This window comes from Falco biarmicus, chromosome 10 (assembly GCF_023638135.1).
Source record: "Falco biarmicus isolate bFalBia1 chromosome 10, bFalBia1.pri, whole genome shotgun sequence".
NCBI lineage: Eukaryota > Metazoa > Chordata > Aves > Falconiformes > Falconidae > Falco > Falco biarmicus.
The window spans coordinates 5,853,970-5,873,150 of record NC_079297.1 but is presented as its reverse complement, the minus strand read 5'-3'; the positions used below and the strand labels follow the sequence as shown (position 1 = coordinate 5,873,150).

The 19,181-nt window shown below is 45.5% G+C and overlaps 1 protein-coding gene across 1 annotated transcript in view; it reads right to left on the bottom strand.

The window, feature by feature from the left end:
• RIMS4 (regulating synaptic membrane exocytosis 4) overlaps positions 1-19,181 on the bottom strand; it is a 56,272-nt gene continuing 37,091 nt past the window's right edge. Inside the window, exons 3-6 of the mRNA XM_056354203.1 lie at positions 8,155-8,267; positions 7,401-7,502; positions 7,004-7,143; positions 1-5,120 (exon numbers count right to left, since the gene is read on the bottom strand). Of these exons, the coding sequence (XP_056210178.1) occupies positions 4,902-5,120; positions 7,004-7,143; positions 7,401-7,502; positions 8,155-8,267 (574 nt within the window). The 3' untranslated portion in view covers positions 1-4,901. The remainder of the gene's footprint in view (positions 5,121-7,003; positions 7,144-7,400; positions 7,503-8,154; positions 8,268-19,181) is intronic.

Below are 19,181 nucleotides of genomic sequence, written 5' to 3'. Positions count from 1 at the left end.
CAAAGTTTACATTGAAACTATTTTTTAACCTCTGTAGTATGAAGTCACCTACAGCTGTTTCATTCTTTACCTAAGAGATTTCATGTCAATGGGCACATATACTCACAGAGAAGTCTATAGGATGAATGTATCTCACGAGGCAACAGCCCAGTCTTCGTTTTTTACAATCAAAGTTAATATGGATCTTTTTCAAAAGTGACATCATTGAGATTGAAGACAATTATAAACTGTATCAACAATATGTACTACAGCCTGCAAGTCACAATCTGTGCACACCAAATGGAATAAATTATTGCTTGTTAGCCTATTAGACTTTCTTTATAAAAAGATTTTTATACAGAGTACAGGATTATGACAAAACTAGCTAAGTAGTTCTCATCTTGAAAATACAACATCAACTCTTTCAACAAAGGCTTGAATAGTAGCTGAGAGTTAATGAACGATAACAAATATTTACTAATAATTTTATGGCCAGTTTGAACAGAATTTCTTATAGGACTCTTTTCTGGTGTTTATTTACATATGCCTCTTTTCTTTTGGAAAAAAGTTGGTAAAATATAACAAGGAACATAGAAATCAAAAGAATGAGTAAACTTCATACCAAGAACATTAAACATTTTTGAAAACACTAAATTATGTTATCTGTTAAAAAACATACATCATTTTGTCTTTTAAAGAAAAATATTTTTCCTGTTTTAAAATATTACCAACAGCATGTAATAAACTAACTTAAAATGAGTTTCATAAAAAAGTTGTCTTGCTGTCTAAACATTACTAAACATGCTTAGGTTGAGATTCTGTTAACTGCCTCAACATCTTAAAAATAGCTCCTTTACAGGAACTTGTGATATTCATACTCCAGAAGACCTGCAAATTTAGAACAGTACGTTGATAAAGGATCCGATAGCTAGAAACAATAAATATATATTTTCATTCAAAGCAAATAATTCTGCAATATCCTTTGAAACAATCCATGGCCAAGAAGTAGGGATGTACTTGACTAAACAATAAAGTCATCTGGCCCTTACCCTGCCCATGGACGCAAACGCCCACGCGCAGCACAGAAGGGATGCTCCAGCCTGCCCACGTGGCTTTGCCTGCAGGATGCGGACCCACGGACTGAACTGCAGAGCGAGGCCCCTGCGTTGGCTCTGCGGCATCTCAGCTGTGTTGGGGCAAAGGGAAAGCAACACCAGGAGACCAGGGGGAAAAAATCATTAATTTTTTTGCCTGAACAAACCAGGACTATCCATGGTCACAGCTGCTTTTTGCTCAGAGCACAAGGAGGGCAAAGCCATGTGCAGGGCTGCTCTCCTTGTGTGCAGGGGAATCCCACTGGGGAAAGATCACTCCGCTCTCAGGGATGCCCTCAGCATCAAGATTTCTCTGTTTTCCATGGCAATAGTAATGCAAGTAACATTTAGGGACTAGTTCTCCATTATTTTTTTTTTGGCAAGCAATCCTCCCATTGCTATTATAATGTAGTATTTCATGCATGAGGAACAGGGAATCAACCCTGAGCTGCGCAGGTATTTCTCTCTCCTCAGTCTCATCCCTCATCATCGTTCACAGACCAAATACTATGATGCCTTATTTTATTTTATTTTTAATTAAGTCTCCTGCTCTTCCTCTCTCTCCCCCTCCTTAACATAACTAACAGCTAGACTCAGACACAGGAAAAAACTCAGTCAAGACTTGTAAAGGGGACCAAAGATTAGTTTTCAGCTTCTCAGCACTCTAGCAAACTGCCACTTTTTACACAACCACGCTGGCAATCCCAACTGCCACTTCACATCACCTTAAACAGAAACTGGCAAGTCAAATTTTAGGGAAAAAAGAAGGTTAAGCTTTATAAAAACAAGCTATTCCAAGTCTGAGACTTGCCTCGGATGCTAAACTGGTAGTCTTTAAATTGATGGATAACTAGAAGACTTCTTTTTTAACTGTAATACACAATGGTCAGTGCAGGCATCACAGGCGCGAGTGAAACAAGAACTTAGAGTGCAGGGTACCGTGCAGCTCTCCTGGCCTTGCTGTGTGCCCCGCGGGCACGCTCAGGCCTCCTGCGAGGCTGCTTTACAAAAATCATCTGCACTTGCCAGTTCATGTGACTTTGCTGTGTGTGGCAGCCAGGGGTTGCAACGTTCGCTTTCTGGGGAGAAAGAGGACTTGGAAGTGAGTAGAAACAAAAGCGAGAAAGACTGGACTACAATCAACCACGTAAAAAATGTAGAAGAAAACAGGACGGAGCAGACTGTTAAAACTGCCTCCAAATTTCAGAATCCGAGACGTTAACAAAAATAACACAAGTAGATCTGTAACTTTTCTGTTTACCCTGACAATGACCTTTTAACATGATTAAAAACATACGGAAGATAGTCCTCAGTGTTAAGTAGTCCTGTTGTAACTAAACTGATCATCACTGAGCTTGCAGAGCTTTTGGAGGGGTGGGATATAGAAACGCATTGCGTTTGCCAGGCATACAGGAACTGAGCTTTTCAACAGACAGCCATTAAACAAAGTTTTCCGGGGGAATATTTTTGGCATATATAGTTTCCTACTCCCCATTAAAGACTGCAAAAATGTTGCCTTCATCTTATTTGACACAGGAAAACCATGATTAACTAGCTATTACTGGTAGATAATGTCCAAACTAGGTACCAATATAAAGTTTTCGGCATAACTTAAGACAGAAGCCCTGTTACTCAGCTGCCAGGTCTGGCATGTACCTGGAGCTCCCCACAGTCCTTTTAAAGACATAGTTATTAAAAGATCCAGTGCTACAAACCACTAAATCTACCTAATCTATTCTAGTTCATACATATATTGTACAATATTGCCTAGTACTCACTACATACCAAGAGGAAAAGATGCTGACTTGAATTACAGTAAATGTGCTTTTTTAAAAAATAAAATTAAAAGAGAGCGCCACAACAGTTTGACCAGCATGCAACAAACTTTCTTCAGCTAATATATAGAATTTTTCTAATACGATTAGAAAAAATAATTAGTGAGAGGCCAGAGACATATTTGATCAAGGAAATTAAGAGATTTATCTGAAATGTTGAGGCTTTTGCCACTGAAGACTCTAAAAACTATTCATTCTACATCCCTTATCCTCCTTCCCTCTCCTTTATATCATTTTTTTTACAGAGATTATTGTAAGGCCTATTATTTTTGCATCTATCCTGTAATTTATCTCAAAATAATTTAAAATGCCATAGACAAGCTAGGACCAAAAGCAACTGCTTCTACCATCCACTCAACACTCATGCTTTTACTCTAACAAAGCTGAGGTCCACATGCAGAAATAAATGTTCAGTATGCCTCTACGACAGGTCAAGGATCTGCTCATTCCTAAACATGACATGGGACCTTCACTTTTAAATCACAAAGTAAAACATCTCCAAAAGCTTATTCTGAGACGGCAGTCATCAAACCCTCATTAGGAACTAAGACAAAACTTAGCCAAAACAGGCCTATCAACAGAAAATCTTTGGAGACTCTCTGTTATTTTGGATAATAAGATTTTAATTGTCTGACGATCTAGCGCACTTACTCCAGCACGTGACTCTGCTGACAACAGCTGCTGCAGCTCAGCAGCTCAGAGAATGTGCTTTACTGGTTTAACCTACAAGACTTGGTTACAGTTAGTGTTGCACTTTAATTAACAAAATATACATGCTGTGACCACTGCGTCTTCAGATTCCTCACCCGCTACCTCTCCATACTCTGGGGATTGCATGTCCTCTTGCAGGACGCCGGACAACGTTTGTGTACTACCGAGACTGCCTAACGCACCTCCCTCTCCGTAAGGAAGGTTACATGCTCGCCAGCACCTTCTTGTCAGATGACAAACTGAGGTTTCTTTCTTCTGCACCCCCAGAAACCTCAATCTCCTTTCCCATGGCAGAATAAAACAGTCCTGTTTCAGGTCAGTCCACAGCACAACGGGAAGGGCAGCATCTCCAGCAGATATGTACCAGTACAAAGGAGATGGAAGAAAAGCAGGAGATAGAAGACATCGTGACTAAAGGATGCACGGCAACAAGTAAGGGAGTCAGTAAATTGCAGAACATTGTATCTGACAGTACAAAACATATCTCAAGCTGCAAGTCTGATGTTCAGCTCCCTCTTCTAGTACTTTTTTCTTTTTTTTTCTGAGCAAAATTGCAGTTAATTAGTCTGCTAAACTCGAACTTCATTCAAACTGTCTGGTCTAAGTAGGCGCTACTTATTCTCCCACCAAGTACGCTTCATCAGCAGTGTTAGACAAGTAATGCAGTAAAGACACTTGCTGGTAATTTGGCACAGTTTGAAAACACAGCAACGACAGCGTTACAGTTAACATGACTCAGTGATAGGGAACTGATTCTAAAGACAGAGCTGCAGGTTTCTTTCTTTTTCTTCCTTTCAAGAAGGAAGACCTTATGAAAAACCTAACGCTTCTCTTCAACTTTCTGTTCCTGCTCTTTTTAGGTCAGATATCGGCCTCTGAATTTCAGGTACTTTCTCGTGAAAGAATCCGTATTAGAAATTTCTAAGACACACAGTTAAGAAAAATTCCTTCCTTACTCCCCTCAAATTCTTTCAAATGCTGCAACTTTCCAGGGTTGATACTGATCATGAAACAAGGGTCCAAGAATGACAGCGAGAGAAGTGAAACAAGAGGTGTATGTCTAATTTGACAACTAGGACTCATGCCCCACGGCACCTCCTCCTTGGACGGAGAGGGCACAGCGCCCTCCCCCTCGTCTTCTGTCTAAGGTCACTGGTTTTTCCTCCTCTTCCAGCTCCACAAGAACTGATTGAACATGCATTGCGCTTGAGGTCAGAGTTCCAGCAAACAAAACCTTGACAGCATGTTTAAAAAACAAAAGCAGTTCCCCCTTCCTTACTCACTAAGACCTGTCACAGCAGGGTCCCACTGTGCTCTCCAGGGAAAGCTGTGAGGACTGACGCAGGAGCGGGCCTGTAGTGGGATCTACCATCGAGGAGGTTGGGAAAAGCTTGTACCATCCGATTGCTAAAGTTGACAAATCCAGTTCTTCCAGGAGGACCCTGGCGACTCCCATGAAGTGCTTGCGCTCCATGCGTCCATAGTTTCCCCAGACTATCACCTTAGGAACAAGAGGGGGGAGCACAGTTAATCCTCCAACTTGCACATCTGCTTGGGAGCACGAGTCTGATCAATCCTTCTTTCTGTTCATTCACCTTCCCAGGGCTGTACTACAGTCCGAGAAGAGCAGAAAGGTTTACACTGCCAAAAGGTGAAGCGAAGCTCTGGCTGCTGGTTTGTGGTTGTTTTAAGCACAGTTTTACAAATTCTAATGTTATCAGACTTCCCCCCCCCCCCCCCCCCCCTCATGGAAAAGAGGTGAATCACAACATGGGTGAGACACCATTCTGCTGTTCTACCTCCTGGGCAGGGACAGCATGTGCACAAAGCATCCTTGGAGCTGCAGCTCCAACACCTGCAGGTAAAACCTGGTCCTGGCACAGTAATAGGCCTTGGACACAACAAAAGGTGGCCTGGGGGGAAAAGGGCAGGAAAAATAAACAAAGAAAAAACAGGGGGGCAACAGTTTGTGTCAAAAGCCAAGTTTGAGGAAAAGAGGATGTCTTAGCTTCTGCACTCGGAGCTCGTGACACAGGGCAGATGGAGACGAGGCACGGCTACTCACCTGGAGAAAGGGCAGGAGCTGAGCGCTGGCAAGCGGGACCGGTGACGCAAGGGGCACACATGGAGTGGCATGCAGGGGAAGCAGAACAGACTTGCCGAGAAAGGCTTGTGGATGCAGAGGAAGGTCTAATGAAAGAGAGCTGGCAGACGAGCAGGGAAAGCTGAATCACACTTACGACACGATGGAGACCAGTGGGTGGAACAACAGATGTAGTGAGGGTCATGGGCTTAGGCATGCTGGAGATCTGCACGTGACCAAGTGGCCCTACGCGTCTCAAGACAAAGGTGACGACTGACTCCAGAGCGAGTCCGTGTTCTGAAGAGGAGAGCATGAGTACGATGGGTTATGACGGTGACTAGTGATCTCCAGCTAATCCTGACAGTTTCTTTCCCTAGGCTCCAAATAACCAGAACATTATTGACAAATGTCAATTAAAAGACAAAAATTAATGCTCTAGGTCAGCATTAGATGGAGCAAGCCACTGCAGAAAGTTGGTCTGGTGGCACTGCCACTGGCAGAGAGCCAAGCTCCTCATTTTATTCTCCTGGAATAAGTGCCTTCCTGGCAGCAAGGCAGCAGGTAAGGAAACCCACGCAAGGCAAAAGCAGACCAAGCCAGGTCTCACCCCGTTTCAGTCAAAAATAGGCAGTCCCGTTGCAACAGGGCAAAAGGCTTCTAATTAAGGTAAATGAGGAAGAGCTCACTAATGAGAAGGATCCAGCAGGTTAGCTAGCAATTCATGTGCCAGTGGAGGTAAGCAATTGAAACTTGCAGATTAATTACATCAGTATTACCAGTGGATTTTAGCCAGGCTTTACTGGATGGAAATGATTTAGGTATGGATTAACAATGCAAATCACTCTTTGCTCTGGAAACATAGGTGCAGAATTGAAAATATGAGCATGGCAGAAAATATATGGCAGTAAAAGAAGAGGCAGAAAAAGGCAGGATTGGGTGATGGCCAACACAGAGTGCTCTGAATATGTATAAACGCAGAAGATAACCTATGCTGCAAGATTGTTCAGCATCTATAGGTACTACCTATCTCCTAACTGGGTGGGGACAAAAAGAATTAAAAAAATAAAAATCAATCTTTTCCTGGTAGGCACTCATGTTACCTGGCAGGGTGTCAAATAACAATGTTTGAGTATGAAAAAAGGTTTTTCTTTCCATTTGTTACATTCAGATCATCGATTGGTTCAATGAAAGCATTGGCTTTTCCTCATCTATGTTAATTATCCAGATCTCTTGCCAGACTTAATATCTTCCAGCAGAGATGGAAAAGAGAGATGGGCAGACTTGAGACTTGCTCATCTTACCTGTAATACTTTGCCCTGCGGGCTCTCAGCAAACAGTAACACCTGATTGTACAAAGGGTCTAATGATTTGCGAGCCACTTTTGTCTTCTTTTTCGCAATGCACACGCCATTCTCTAGCAGGTAAGCTTTGATGTAAGCAGCTGGAAAAAATAAATATGGTCAAATATGAAAAAAATCTTCATGCTCACTTTAGAAAAGACAGAGTACCACGTCTCAGGTATTTCTAAAGAAGGCATTTACAACAGTGAAAAGATTTGCTCAACCAGACTTATTTTCAATACTGCATACAGGGTGCTTATTCCTGCAGAAGCCAAGCAGAATTAAAATTTCTCCTATCAGCAAGCATCGCAGGAGGCTGGGGCTCGGTGAATTACTTTAGGAAGTCAAAGCATACTACCTGGCAGAGTTTTGGAGCCGGGTTTTGGTGTCAGTCCTCGAGCCTGAATGATATCCACTTCTAGCTGCCCATTTCGCTCTTGCAAGCCAATTTCCACATCCCCTAAACCAAAGCATCAAAAGAGAAGACATTCAAAACAATACCTCTGTGGGTTACTAAAATGTTTTAAAAAAAACTGTCTTCATGTCACACCTGCTAGAGCTATAACAAACTGTAGGTCCCGAGTGCCTGATCTCCTCCTGCGTTACTCTGGAGCAGCTCTACAGTGATTCAAGCCCACATTTTCAAAAGCAAGCTCTACCGCCGGCCCTCTAACGTGGTGGCTTTGGTGACTCAGCCTCATACTCTTCAGCGGCAGCTAGCCTCTCATCTCTCCCAAACTGAAGCACCTAGAACTGCAGGCTGCTTTGGAAAATGCAATTACGGTGGACATAAGAAAATCTTTACAGAGCCCAGTGGGCCTTAGAGAGCAAGAAAAACAGGAAGATGCACGCAATGCATTTTCAAGATTTCAGCTGCGTTTTACTTCGTCTGTGCCTTTCAGATCTCACAGAGAAAAGCACAAAGCTGGTGCTCTCCTATGAACGCCGCATTTGCAGCAATCAGCAAAACCTTTCAGCCAAGCTTACTTGATTTAACAGAGAAATGGAGCGGGAGAACAGTAAATCAGCACACGCTGGACGCATTGTTAGGGCTTGTACAAGCTGCCTGTTCAAGGTTAAACTAAAGGCACCTAACATTTTGTGTTCCTTACCCATCGAGGTGGTGGCCAAGGTCTGACGCCCAACAAATTGTGCGGGTCCCATGCTCCCCAGGAAGTCACTGAACTGCCCAGCTGATGCCAGATGGACTCCACTGAAATTCAAGCTGCAAAAGAAATTGATTTTGGCAAGTTGTTAATTTGCATTTTAAAGCAACCCAGTAACTAAAGAACCAGATGTTAATATATCTTTGAAATGAACAACATCAACAGAAGCCTTTTTGCTTTGCAAAACTCACTGATTCCCAAGCAGTTTAGTTACATGGAATCCATTTAAAAATCCCTTTCCCCACAGAAAAAAACCCAACCAACACAGTAATGATTACAGGCACCAGTTGCTTGATACTTGTTTAACTATAACTAATTGTCTGTAAGGAAAATCTCTGTCTTTTCAGGCTCATACGCAGCCTGTAACGTTTTCCAGGTAGTGTTATAATCTTCCCAGCATAGTTTATGGGATGTCTCTTGGTAGCTGTCCCTTCCCAATCTTCATTTATGGGGACAAAGCAAAGCATCTAGAGCAGTAATTAAAAGTGAGATGACGGGTGCTAGCATCCGTCCCCTTGGGACTCAGTTTGCTATTTATTTATCACACACATCCAAGGCGATGCATCTCCTTTTTGACCAGAGGGCCCCATTTCCTACCACCCAACACCAGAAGCATCCACCACATCCACTGTGCGGTCTTCATACCTGTTTCTGTGACTGGGCCTGAAGCAATCATGAAGAGCACCTGAACGCTGGTGCAAGGCTAAAGAGACAATACCCTCAAACACCAGCAAAACTTCTGCTGCAGTTACTGCAGTGAAACAAAACCTGCTGGGGGGACCGAGCATCCAAATCTAATCACCAGGCACCTGAGGCTGATCTATGGCATGGCTACATGCAGGTCACTGCCTGTGGACACAGGTGAAGCAATGCAAAAGGGTCAAACCTTGGGGTACACTGATACAAACCAAGATTTATACAGTGGTATCCTGATTTATGCAGCTGTTTCAGAGGTTGCGCAAAAACATGCCGCAAGTGGCAAGGAGGAGGCTTGAGGCCACCATTTGGCACCTATGTTTGTCCTGCAGGCATCTGCTAAACCATGAAACACCCATTACGAGCTTTACGCCGGGGTACCCATGCTACCGCGCCGGTTTTGCTCTCTGCCTCCAGGGAACCTGCTGCACGTCAGTCAGGCACAGTTACGAACCTCCTACACCTTTCCAAAAATCCTTGGAGGGGGACAATTACCCATGTAATGACACAGCTCCCTGCTTCCCCAGATTTGTTTCTTAGAAGGGTTGCAGTGAGGAGGCTGCACGTTCAGCGCAAGTGAAGCCGCAGAGGAGCCTGCCTGCGGGGTGGGCTGGGAACCGCGGGCGCTCACGCAACTTGAGTCAGCCACAAAGATTCATTGATCCCCCACTGCAAAGCCAGTTACATTTGAAAGACATTAAAAAAAGAAGTGTTTTTAAAAAAACCCACCCTATTCAGCCAAAGAAGTGTTAATTTCAGCTCTCATTAGCTATTTGCAGACCTTCTCTCAGCCCCACAGGAATATTTATTTATTCAGATGAGGAAGCCCGCACACACCCCTCAGCATCTTGCTGTGCACGAGACTAGAGACTAAGAGGACATGTCACTAGGACATATCCTCAGGACCGGTTCAGGGGGTGGCTCAGCTCACCGTGACTGGGGCACTAAGCGAGATGGCCACACTTCCACGGAGCACCGCACCCTCCCTCTGCACCGACCTGGCTCTCTGAGAAACCTGGTTATCACTGCTACAAGGGAGCTGCTGAGCCATCAGCAGGGAAAAACCTGCCCTTGAGCTCTTCACAAGTGTCACCCTTGTGGAAAGGGAGGAGGGTGTCTTGGTGTCCTGGAAGACAGGCTGGGGGGGGGGAGGAACTCTGCACCGGCTGGATTTTCTGCAGTTCGGTGTTTTTTCACCCTGCATCCGCTGTTTGCACAAACACTCCGTGTGATATTTTGAGATACTATAGAAACAGCAGGGTTTATAATTAGCATTAATTGCAGAGAAAGCTTAAGATTTTTCTTGGGTTTTCAGTATCACGAACTCTGCAGGGGCGCTAAGTGCATCCCTAGTGCCACCATCCACACTGGGGACAGAGGCAGCCCGGGCTGCACTCTGCTCCCTCTGGACAGGCGCCTCCTGCCCCACCACCCAGCGGGTGCCTGCTGGGGCAGCCCTCTCTGGGGAGCAGCACCCTGAGCACAGGACCAGGGCAGAGATGCTGGATTTGTAGCCAGGCTCCTGCTGATAGACTGCGCACAGACAGAGTGATGTCCCCAGGACTGGTAAATCTACAGGGACAGGGACGTGTGATGGGGAGAGCAGGGGAGCCCGGAGCCAGACAGGCTTTATCAGGCTCATGATTTGCCCATACAAGGAGGGAAGAACTGAGTCCTGGTGCACACAAGGACCAGCGAGACTCCTTGAGCCTGCTGGCTCAGGCATTTTGAGCTGCCCACAGAGTCAAAAAAGGATGAAAAGTAGTGCTTACAGAACCCAAAATAGTTCAAGCAAAAGGAGACCTGACAGAGAAAGACATAATGGACCATCAGTCAGAAGGTAAATGTTTTCTTTATTTTCCTCAACTCGTGGAAGATAAATGGGCCAAGCTTGGGTCTCACTCCTACCCTGGGGAGTATGTGACCTGAACAAGCACGTAAATAACAAGCTGGCAAGGCAACTCACAACTGTTCAGGGGAATGTTCACTGCTGTGCGCAAAACAGATGCTTAGGCTCATTAAAAGACGCTGAGGACCAGGAAAGCAGAGGGGAAATCCAGGACGGAGCAAAGCCTAGCGCTGCGAGAGCTCACAGCACACCCAGAAGCAGGTCTTGAAGCAATCCCTCTCCGGGGTGAAGTCCAGCCACATTACTGCATTGGGACACAAAGCTGGGAGAAGACCACTCGCAGAACTCTGCTTGCTGCAGGACAGAAGAGTGAGACCCTTCTGGCCCTTGAGGGCTCAAAATACTCCAAAAAACCCTGTCCAGGAAACCATTTCCTCTTACCTGCTGGGCAGACAGTCATGTCAAAGGCTGATGCAAAGTATCTGATCCGTGCGTGGAGAGAAACCACCCCGTGCTCTCACACACCTCCTTACCCCTCCTTTGGACAACGCTGCTAGCAAAGGCTCTGCCCAGCAGCTAGGGCAGCTCAGGAGAAAATAAAAGCACCTGCTAATGGAGCAGCCGATGCTGCAGCCTACATCAACGATCCAAAGCAAAACAGCAGGAGAGCACGAAGAACAGCATTAAAAAGCACAAGAACAAGGGCTGTTGGGCTAAAGGTAAATGAATGGCAACTAGAAGTGTCTGCAGCAAAGCTAAACATTGCTGTCATCTCCACACAGATTCACAAGTCCAAGCACTTGGGATGACCTTGAAAGAATGAATGCTCCTCAGCACAAATGACAGCAGGAGGGCAGGACGGTGCTGCAGGGACACCAGGGCTGTGCCGCAAGCGCGGACCCTCGCAAGGAGAGCAGTCAAGCTGCTGCTGGAGTGAATCTGCTGCTGCTTTGTAGCACCGAGGCTGATCTCAAAAGGAATGCCAAAAGCCCGCTTAAACACTCAGGCCAAGGTCAAGACTCCGGCAGTTTGGCTAACAGCCTCAGTTAATAGGTTTACTAGCACTGTATGAAACTCAATATTAGGTTAGGCAGTTAATGTTCCCCGTTGTTATATTTGACTGGAAAGCGAAGACATAGGGAATTAATTCTTTAATAGATTATGCCATTAGCTGGTGGGACTGGCTGCTATGTTGCACAGAGGTTGACCTTTTGCAGTGCTGCTTTATTAGACATTAGAAGCAGCAGCTCTAAATCAGGCTCCTTGGCTTTGACCGATTCCTGGACATATATTTGGATATTGCCAATAACCCTGGAATGGAAACAATTTCTGTCTGGAAAAATCATAAGCTACCTCCAAGAAAGTCATTGCTTCTCCCTTGAGAGGAGAGGGAAGGGGAAAATAAAACTGCAGAAATTTAGTACGAATGTGAATTAAAAACAGCAGGAACCATTTAGCTGCATCGGCTAAATTTAGGATGCTCAAATACAGCTCAGTGAGCTCTGTCTGTCAAGTGCTCAGAGAGGAGCTGGGATGCCGAGGTGAGGGGGCTGCGTACAGTGTGATTCTGAGATCAATGGGATAGACCTTACCCATTCACTCGCTTGCTTTTCCTGCAGCTGAAGCAGGGAGGAAAAGAGCTCCAGGGACCACTGTGACTTCTTCCAGCTCTTTAATTGCAACCCTGGTGCTCCCAAGAGTCCTCCCCTGCCACTCTGCATGCTCAGCAGACTTTTCCTGCATGACCTCTGAAGAAACTGAGCCGTTTCTCACCTACCCTTGATTCAGCAGCCAGTCCTCCAGCTGAACCACCACACGCTAGATGTGCTGGCAGGGAGACATGCTCCCGAAGGGATCTGCTGCAGGTGACGGTGGCAGCTCCACCCTGGGAGACAGCCAGCAGATGGCTTTCATACACACTGGAGTGACTCTGGAAAGCCCTTCCCCTCTCATCATCGAACATGCCTCTCCCTTAAGGGGAGAAATCGCTACAACCTGGTTATCACAAATACCAGATATGTTTGTGGTTTTTTGTTTTTTTTTTTAATTGCAATCTGAAAAAAACTGCTAAAAATAGCTGGAGGAATAAAGAGGGGGCATTTCGCAGCTGACTTGCAAATAGCAACTGTCATAACCAGCAGGGCCCCGGGGAGCGAGGCTGCAGCAGGGCCATCTCGTGCTGACAAACAGCCACACACAGGGAGGATTAACAGGTGACACTTGTCATCCTTTTGTCTAAAGGGCACAAATCCTCCGCTGAGTGAGGGCAGCACAGCCTTTTGAACAGGAAAAAGAAATTAATTATCTCTTCTCTGGCCCTCTGCTTTTGCTAATCATGATTCATGGGCTCTGCTTTGCCACAGCTGAATGAGAATGATTTTAATGAAGTTAAAGATTATGGGGTTTGCTGCGGGATTCGTTGCAAGTCGAATGCGACTCCATTACTGACTTGAAGGCACGGAGAGGTCAGCGACACCTCCAGGGCATCAAGGACAAATGAAGGACATTCTGCCAGCAGACCTGCAGACCACTGCCCTGGGCTGTAGGTAAGGAGGCAGCAGCAGGATGACACTGGGTACTATCGACCCCGGGCTCTCCAAGCTCACCAGTGTGGAGCAGCACCAGCAGAACCCCCCAGGAACAGTAGTTTCGTTTGCACAGGCGCTCCACCCCAAGGCTCAACACAGGCTGCAAACCCCATTTCAGACACATGGATAAAACACCCATTTGTCAGCCCAAGCCGTCCCTGGCACTGCAGCCAGCCAGCAGAGAGGCCTCCACGCGCTGCTGAAGGCATGGCAGCATGGGCACACCTCGGGAGAGCGGGGGACAGCGGCTCTTCTGCAGTCGTTTGGACACCCGCGAGAGGGAGACAAGCCCACGCAGAGCCGGGGCTGCGAGGCTGCAGCTGGCAGGCAGAGCCCTCAGCCCGGCCCGCAGCTGCCAGCGCTGCCCGGATGAATCCCCAGGCAGAACATGGTCCTCATTACCATTCCTGACTTCATGTGACAGCATCAACGATTTCTTTCTTTTGCAGAATAAAACTGCGTGTTCGCTCAGTCTTAGGAACCCTGCCCTTAAACTGGGGCTGAGATTGCCTAGATGTTCTTCTTTTAAACACAACATTCATAATCCTGATTATTTAGGAAATCTGTGCAGCAGTCTCTGAAGACTGTGCTCCTGCGTTGCACGCTATAGGTCAGGGCATATGAACTCTGTCCTCTGTGGTGTAATTTAAGAGTGGCTTACAGGCTCTTTGCCAGCTGCTTGCTTCCCTACTCTTTCAAGCTAGCAGCACTCCCTGACACACCTCTTGCAAAGATCCGTGCCCTTCCTCTCCACGTGCAAAGCATCACGCAGCCGGTTCCCTCACAGCAAGGCTGCTGCTCTTCACACGTATTAGGACGGAGAACTAGCTTTTCAATGTTTCCTTGTAAACTGCCCAAGATCTGAATGCTTAGATGGACAGTGCTGATTTCAATATGAAATGGTATAAAGAAAATTCAGAGCACCTGTGCCGATCCCTCTCATACCGCATATGTGGCTCTGCTCAGCCTCTTCCACACCCCCTCCCAACGTCTGCGGCGCATTAGCATGCAGAGTGTGTCACAGCACAGACACATTTAGGGAAAATGTATCATTAATTTCTTTTCCTGTCCATGCGGAGTTTATCTGACCTCTTTTCTAAATCTATTTTTAAATTGCTTCTGGGACTCTGTATGCCAGGTATACCATTATGCTGTTGCAAGCATCTGCAGAATCGGCTTGTCAAAACCTTGCAAAACTTACAGAAAATACGGTAAGAACCCATCTCCACAGGTAACTCGGTTCACACCCAGGTCCCAAGGCCAGAGCAGTCTTATTTACATCATTCATGACAACTGCCTAACCTATTCTTAAAAACCCTCCTTAGATAATTTATTCCTGTGCTTGGCTTTACTTTTTCCTTCCACATCTTTCTCCAGCCCTTCCTCTTTGCACATCAGACCTCAAACACAATTCAAGTATTACCAGTTCAAAGCACAGACCAGCATGTTCCCTTTCTTTTGCCCTTGCTACAGTACTTCTCAATTCTATCTTACAAGACTTTGGGACTGGTCTCGACTGTACCAATCTGTAACGGCCACACACTGCCTGCTATATCTGTGCAGAAGATATGTAGGGTGAGGTATTCACCTCCTGCTCCCTTCACAGGCGGGGTGTAACACCCTTTTATTGAAGAGCTCTGTCAAGGGGAGGGGTATTTCGAGAAGACTTTGTCCTCCCCCTTGGACCAAATCCCCATTCCTGCCGCCCTATTACACCTGCACATCTTGCCCTCTGCCGAGCCGCGCTGCTCCACCGCTGTGGGTTCGGCCAGGTGGGTGCTGGTGAAGCCAGGCAGCTTCCACGCAGCCACCCCCCAGCACACCCAGAGAACAGCTATTTTCAGAAGATAACATTTTGTCTTGTGCTTTTCATGGATTTATTCACACTATCCACACAGCCGCCTATTTGCTATCAAGTCTTTAGAAGCAATACGCTTTTAAAGAGGTGCTCCACCGCGTCCGGTGTGTACATGAGGTGTGTTTGGGCTCAGGGCTCAGAAATTATTGTTCTGTTCTTGTAAATATTTCCTAAAAGACGACTTTTTTTTTTTTTTAGTCCACTTATGACAGAAAGTTGCAGTTAACAAGCAAGTTGCCTACACACAGCCATGCAACTGAACAGTTTGACTTGCACAGCTGAACTAATAAATTTGCTGTATGTCTGCATCTAACACCTACCTAAGTTCTCCAGCTCTATCTTTAAAAAAACAGGGACAGCAACACATACTTTCTTCATCCAGAAGAAAGGGGGAGGGGGGAAGTCTCCTCTGAGATTGATAACATATTTGACAGTTATTTTATTTGAGCATAAAAAAACCCATCAGAATTCCAATTTCAGGCAGCAGTAACAATCACGCTCATCCATATTGCATGTTAAGGTCTTTTAAATCGCATCTTACACACAGAAGCCAAGTAGGTATCTGTCAGCTAAGGAGGAAGGCAGAACTGGTTAATTTAACAACCATTGCCCCCATCTTTAAAGTATTTATGGTGCACATGAGGAATTACTAATACAACACACACCTGACTACATAGTCAGGGGACTGGGCACACAGCCCCTTACCCTGTCAAAGTTGATGTGAATGCTGCAGGAGCCTTCACATTGGCTGGAAAGGTTTTCTATGAGCATCTATCCCTGCAGGACCCAAACCCAAGGTAACCCCACACCTCTCCTCTGCCAGGCAATATCCCCATTTCTGTCTCTCAACAAACTCAGCTTCTCTCCTGGCCACTCCACTTTCTGCAATGTTTTTAGCACTCTGATGTGCCATCTTATGTGCTGTAACACACTGTGCTCTACTCGCGTATCCGATTCCTTCTGCTGTATGAATCCTGCCACCTAAATGGTGCTATAAAAACCACGCAGTGCATTTCGTACAAAGACCTCCTCCATTCCCTTCCCCAACTTACCAGGCTAACTCCATTTTTAGCAATCGCTAGTCATCTCAGATGCGCTGAATAAAAGATAGCTACCTGCCTTCAGAGAGCAATTTTGCCTGTTCCCAAGAGGTTGCCGAAGGTGGGATTCACTGTATTTACTGCTGTAACTGCAGCTCTCAAGGTCACATCCCTTCCAAGTCACCCTGGTCAAGCTTAACAGGTTTAACATGTGCTGTAGATGAACAGGCTGACTGATTTCTTGATCTATTACAGAAACAATCTCTGTGCCTTTCCCAGTTTCCATCTCAAAAGGCCTTTATTTCTTATAGCCTGAAGTGTACTAACAACACATTTCATTACATTTTTTTAAAAGGACTCAAATAAAATGAAAGCCCTAAAGATAATTTTCTATGAAAGAGTCTAAAAGTCCTCTGGCTTTGGATACCAAGGTGCATTTAGGAATCAAGTCTTTTGGTAACTCTTAAATGATGATTTGAGTAATTCAAATGAAGGACAATTTTTGGTGAAGAAAATTGAATTTTTACGTGGCCATACGGTCACAAGCCAAGACAGTATTTTCTCCAGCTTCCTTTTAGCTATCGCTCCACAGTAAAGCAGAGAAGGGCAGGCAGCTCTCCCAGCCCAAGCTCCTTCCCAGCACTGGTTCACATCAGCACAGATGAGAGAACTGGTAGAAACTTGTAGAAACAGCACGAGGCAGCACAAAGCCGAGAGGTGCGAGGTGCCCGTGCTGGCGGCACATGTGCCAGGCTGCATTCTGCCTCCAGCCCTTGTGACACAGCAGTGGCTTCAGGCAGGGCTCGGGCTGGTGCTGCCCTCACAGTGGGGAAAGAGAGATGATAAGGCTAACAAGATGCTTCCTTGCTGGACAGGCAGCATAGTCTCAGCTAATACAAGAACCATCCTCTAAGTCTTCGCTAGTCATTACTTGCTGTGCTTTTCTAAGGTAAAATCACATTCGCTCTCCGTAACTTAACCATCTCAGCAGTAGCCAGCAAGAACAAAAAACCTGGCGAGTACCACTTACTAGGGACTATGGCAGTTAACGGTCTTTTGTTCCAGGTCCATTTTTGTCTTTCTGCTGCGTTTTCAGAAAGAAAAGTCATTGGCAGGAACAAGTTACACACAAGTCCAGAATCTATTGCTTTCTGAATGTTGTACACGGTCTCGTGCAGCTGCAGCAAAACTCAGCCAAAACAAGATTATGTTGTGCAAGAGCCAGGATGGAGCTGGAGATCTCTGTTGAATCTCTGGAGTTTGTTTGTGAGTTATTGCAATATCCAGAATTTTATCCTTGCACTAATCTTGGGTGTCCTGGGACTACCTGGTAGGCACTTGCTACAGTGGGTAACTGTTCTCTCATGCAGCTTTTAAAGTACATACATAGAAGAAAATACTGCTGTAGAGATTTGTAACCAGTGCTAAGACTGGTCTGGGTGAATTATGAATGGAAACATCTGTTTGTGAGAAAGCACAACCAACCCGTCAGCAGCAGACCTGCCCTCTGACAACAGGAGGACCAACAACAAGGTTAGAGAGCATATCGCATCCACAGCCTGTCTGAAAGCACACTGCAGCCACGAAGAGCCCACAAACAAGGGAACAAAAAGGTAGCAGCACTGCTTAAGATCCATAGAGATCAAAAAGAGCAAGACCTCAAGGTGAAAGATTACACCGTAATAACAGGCAAGCCCGAGAAAGCATCAAAAAACTAGCCCAAGAGCCGGTTTGTTGTGAAGAACAACTCAGAAGACACAGTGAGGGCCTGACGGATGGTGTCCCTGGTCCTCCCTGCAGCACACAACGGAGCCTGCCTACAGCACCTGGATGCACAAGGCTTGGCGCCTGCAGGGGCGGTGAGAGCACAAGCGAGTGAAACCTAGAAGCACAAGTGACTGAAAACAGTTTTGTTTAGAATAAATATCGTCTTTCCCTTCTATAAAGTCTCACATTGAGTTTTATTATATAAATTTGCTACACGAGTGCACAACCACTGTGCAGTATAAAAGCTGAGTAATATGGCTGGGGGACTTTTCGTATGGCAAAAAACTAAATGAAGCAGCGTGTTGATACTGTCAGCATTTACTGGCATGCTGTATGAGCTTAAACTCCAGGAGCTGGAATTTAAAGAACAGCTAATCTTCAGTATACTTCACCTTTAGGTAAAACCCTAAAGGGAATATTTTGTTGAAGGAGGGCCTAACATATCTGAGGGCAAGTACATCCTGTAGTAAGCGTCTCCATAAAAAAAAAAAAAAGTGGATTTCATGCACTCTGGTACTCAGAGAAAAAGCAGCATTGCTCAAAATCACACACTACAGAAAATTCTTCGCGATACTTTGCGCTGGCACAGAGCAGTTGTAGCTCGCTGCCACCAACATGAAAGCAGTCAAATGGCATCACTTCTCAAAAGCACCTCTGTATGTCTGAGAGCAGGTGTTTAGGCCTTCTGCAACAAAGTTTCACCAAATCTTTGATCGTTTCAGTGTGCTGCCTTTGGAAGTTGTCCTTTTAGTTCTTAAATTGAAAAGGTTTATAAAAACATACAAAAGTTGAGAAATAAGCCCTCTTGGAAGATGAGGCTTTGAATCCATTTTCTTCCCTGTGTGAACGTACCAAAGAGATGCATGGGTAGGGAGAACTAGGGCAACCTCATCTTGCTGAAAACCAGGGTTTTGGCAGTTACTGGTGAAAACTGTCTCTGACCTAGGAGTATCTGCATCAGTCAGAAATCTAGCATTAAAAAAGAAAATAAACTTGCCACAGCTAACACAGTCATATGGATCTTCATTTTGCCTCCCTGGGAACACAGCTACAGCAAATGAGAGAGGTCAAGAGAAATCTGATTTAGGAGAATACATTTCTGTCCCTCAAAGCTATTCCCCCAACAATTGCTTTCTTTGCTGCAGGAGTAGAGCGCAGAGAAACTCCTCTCTCAC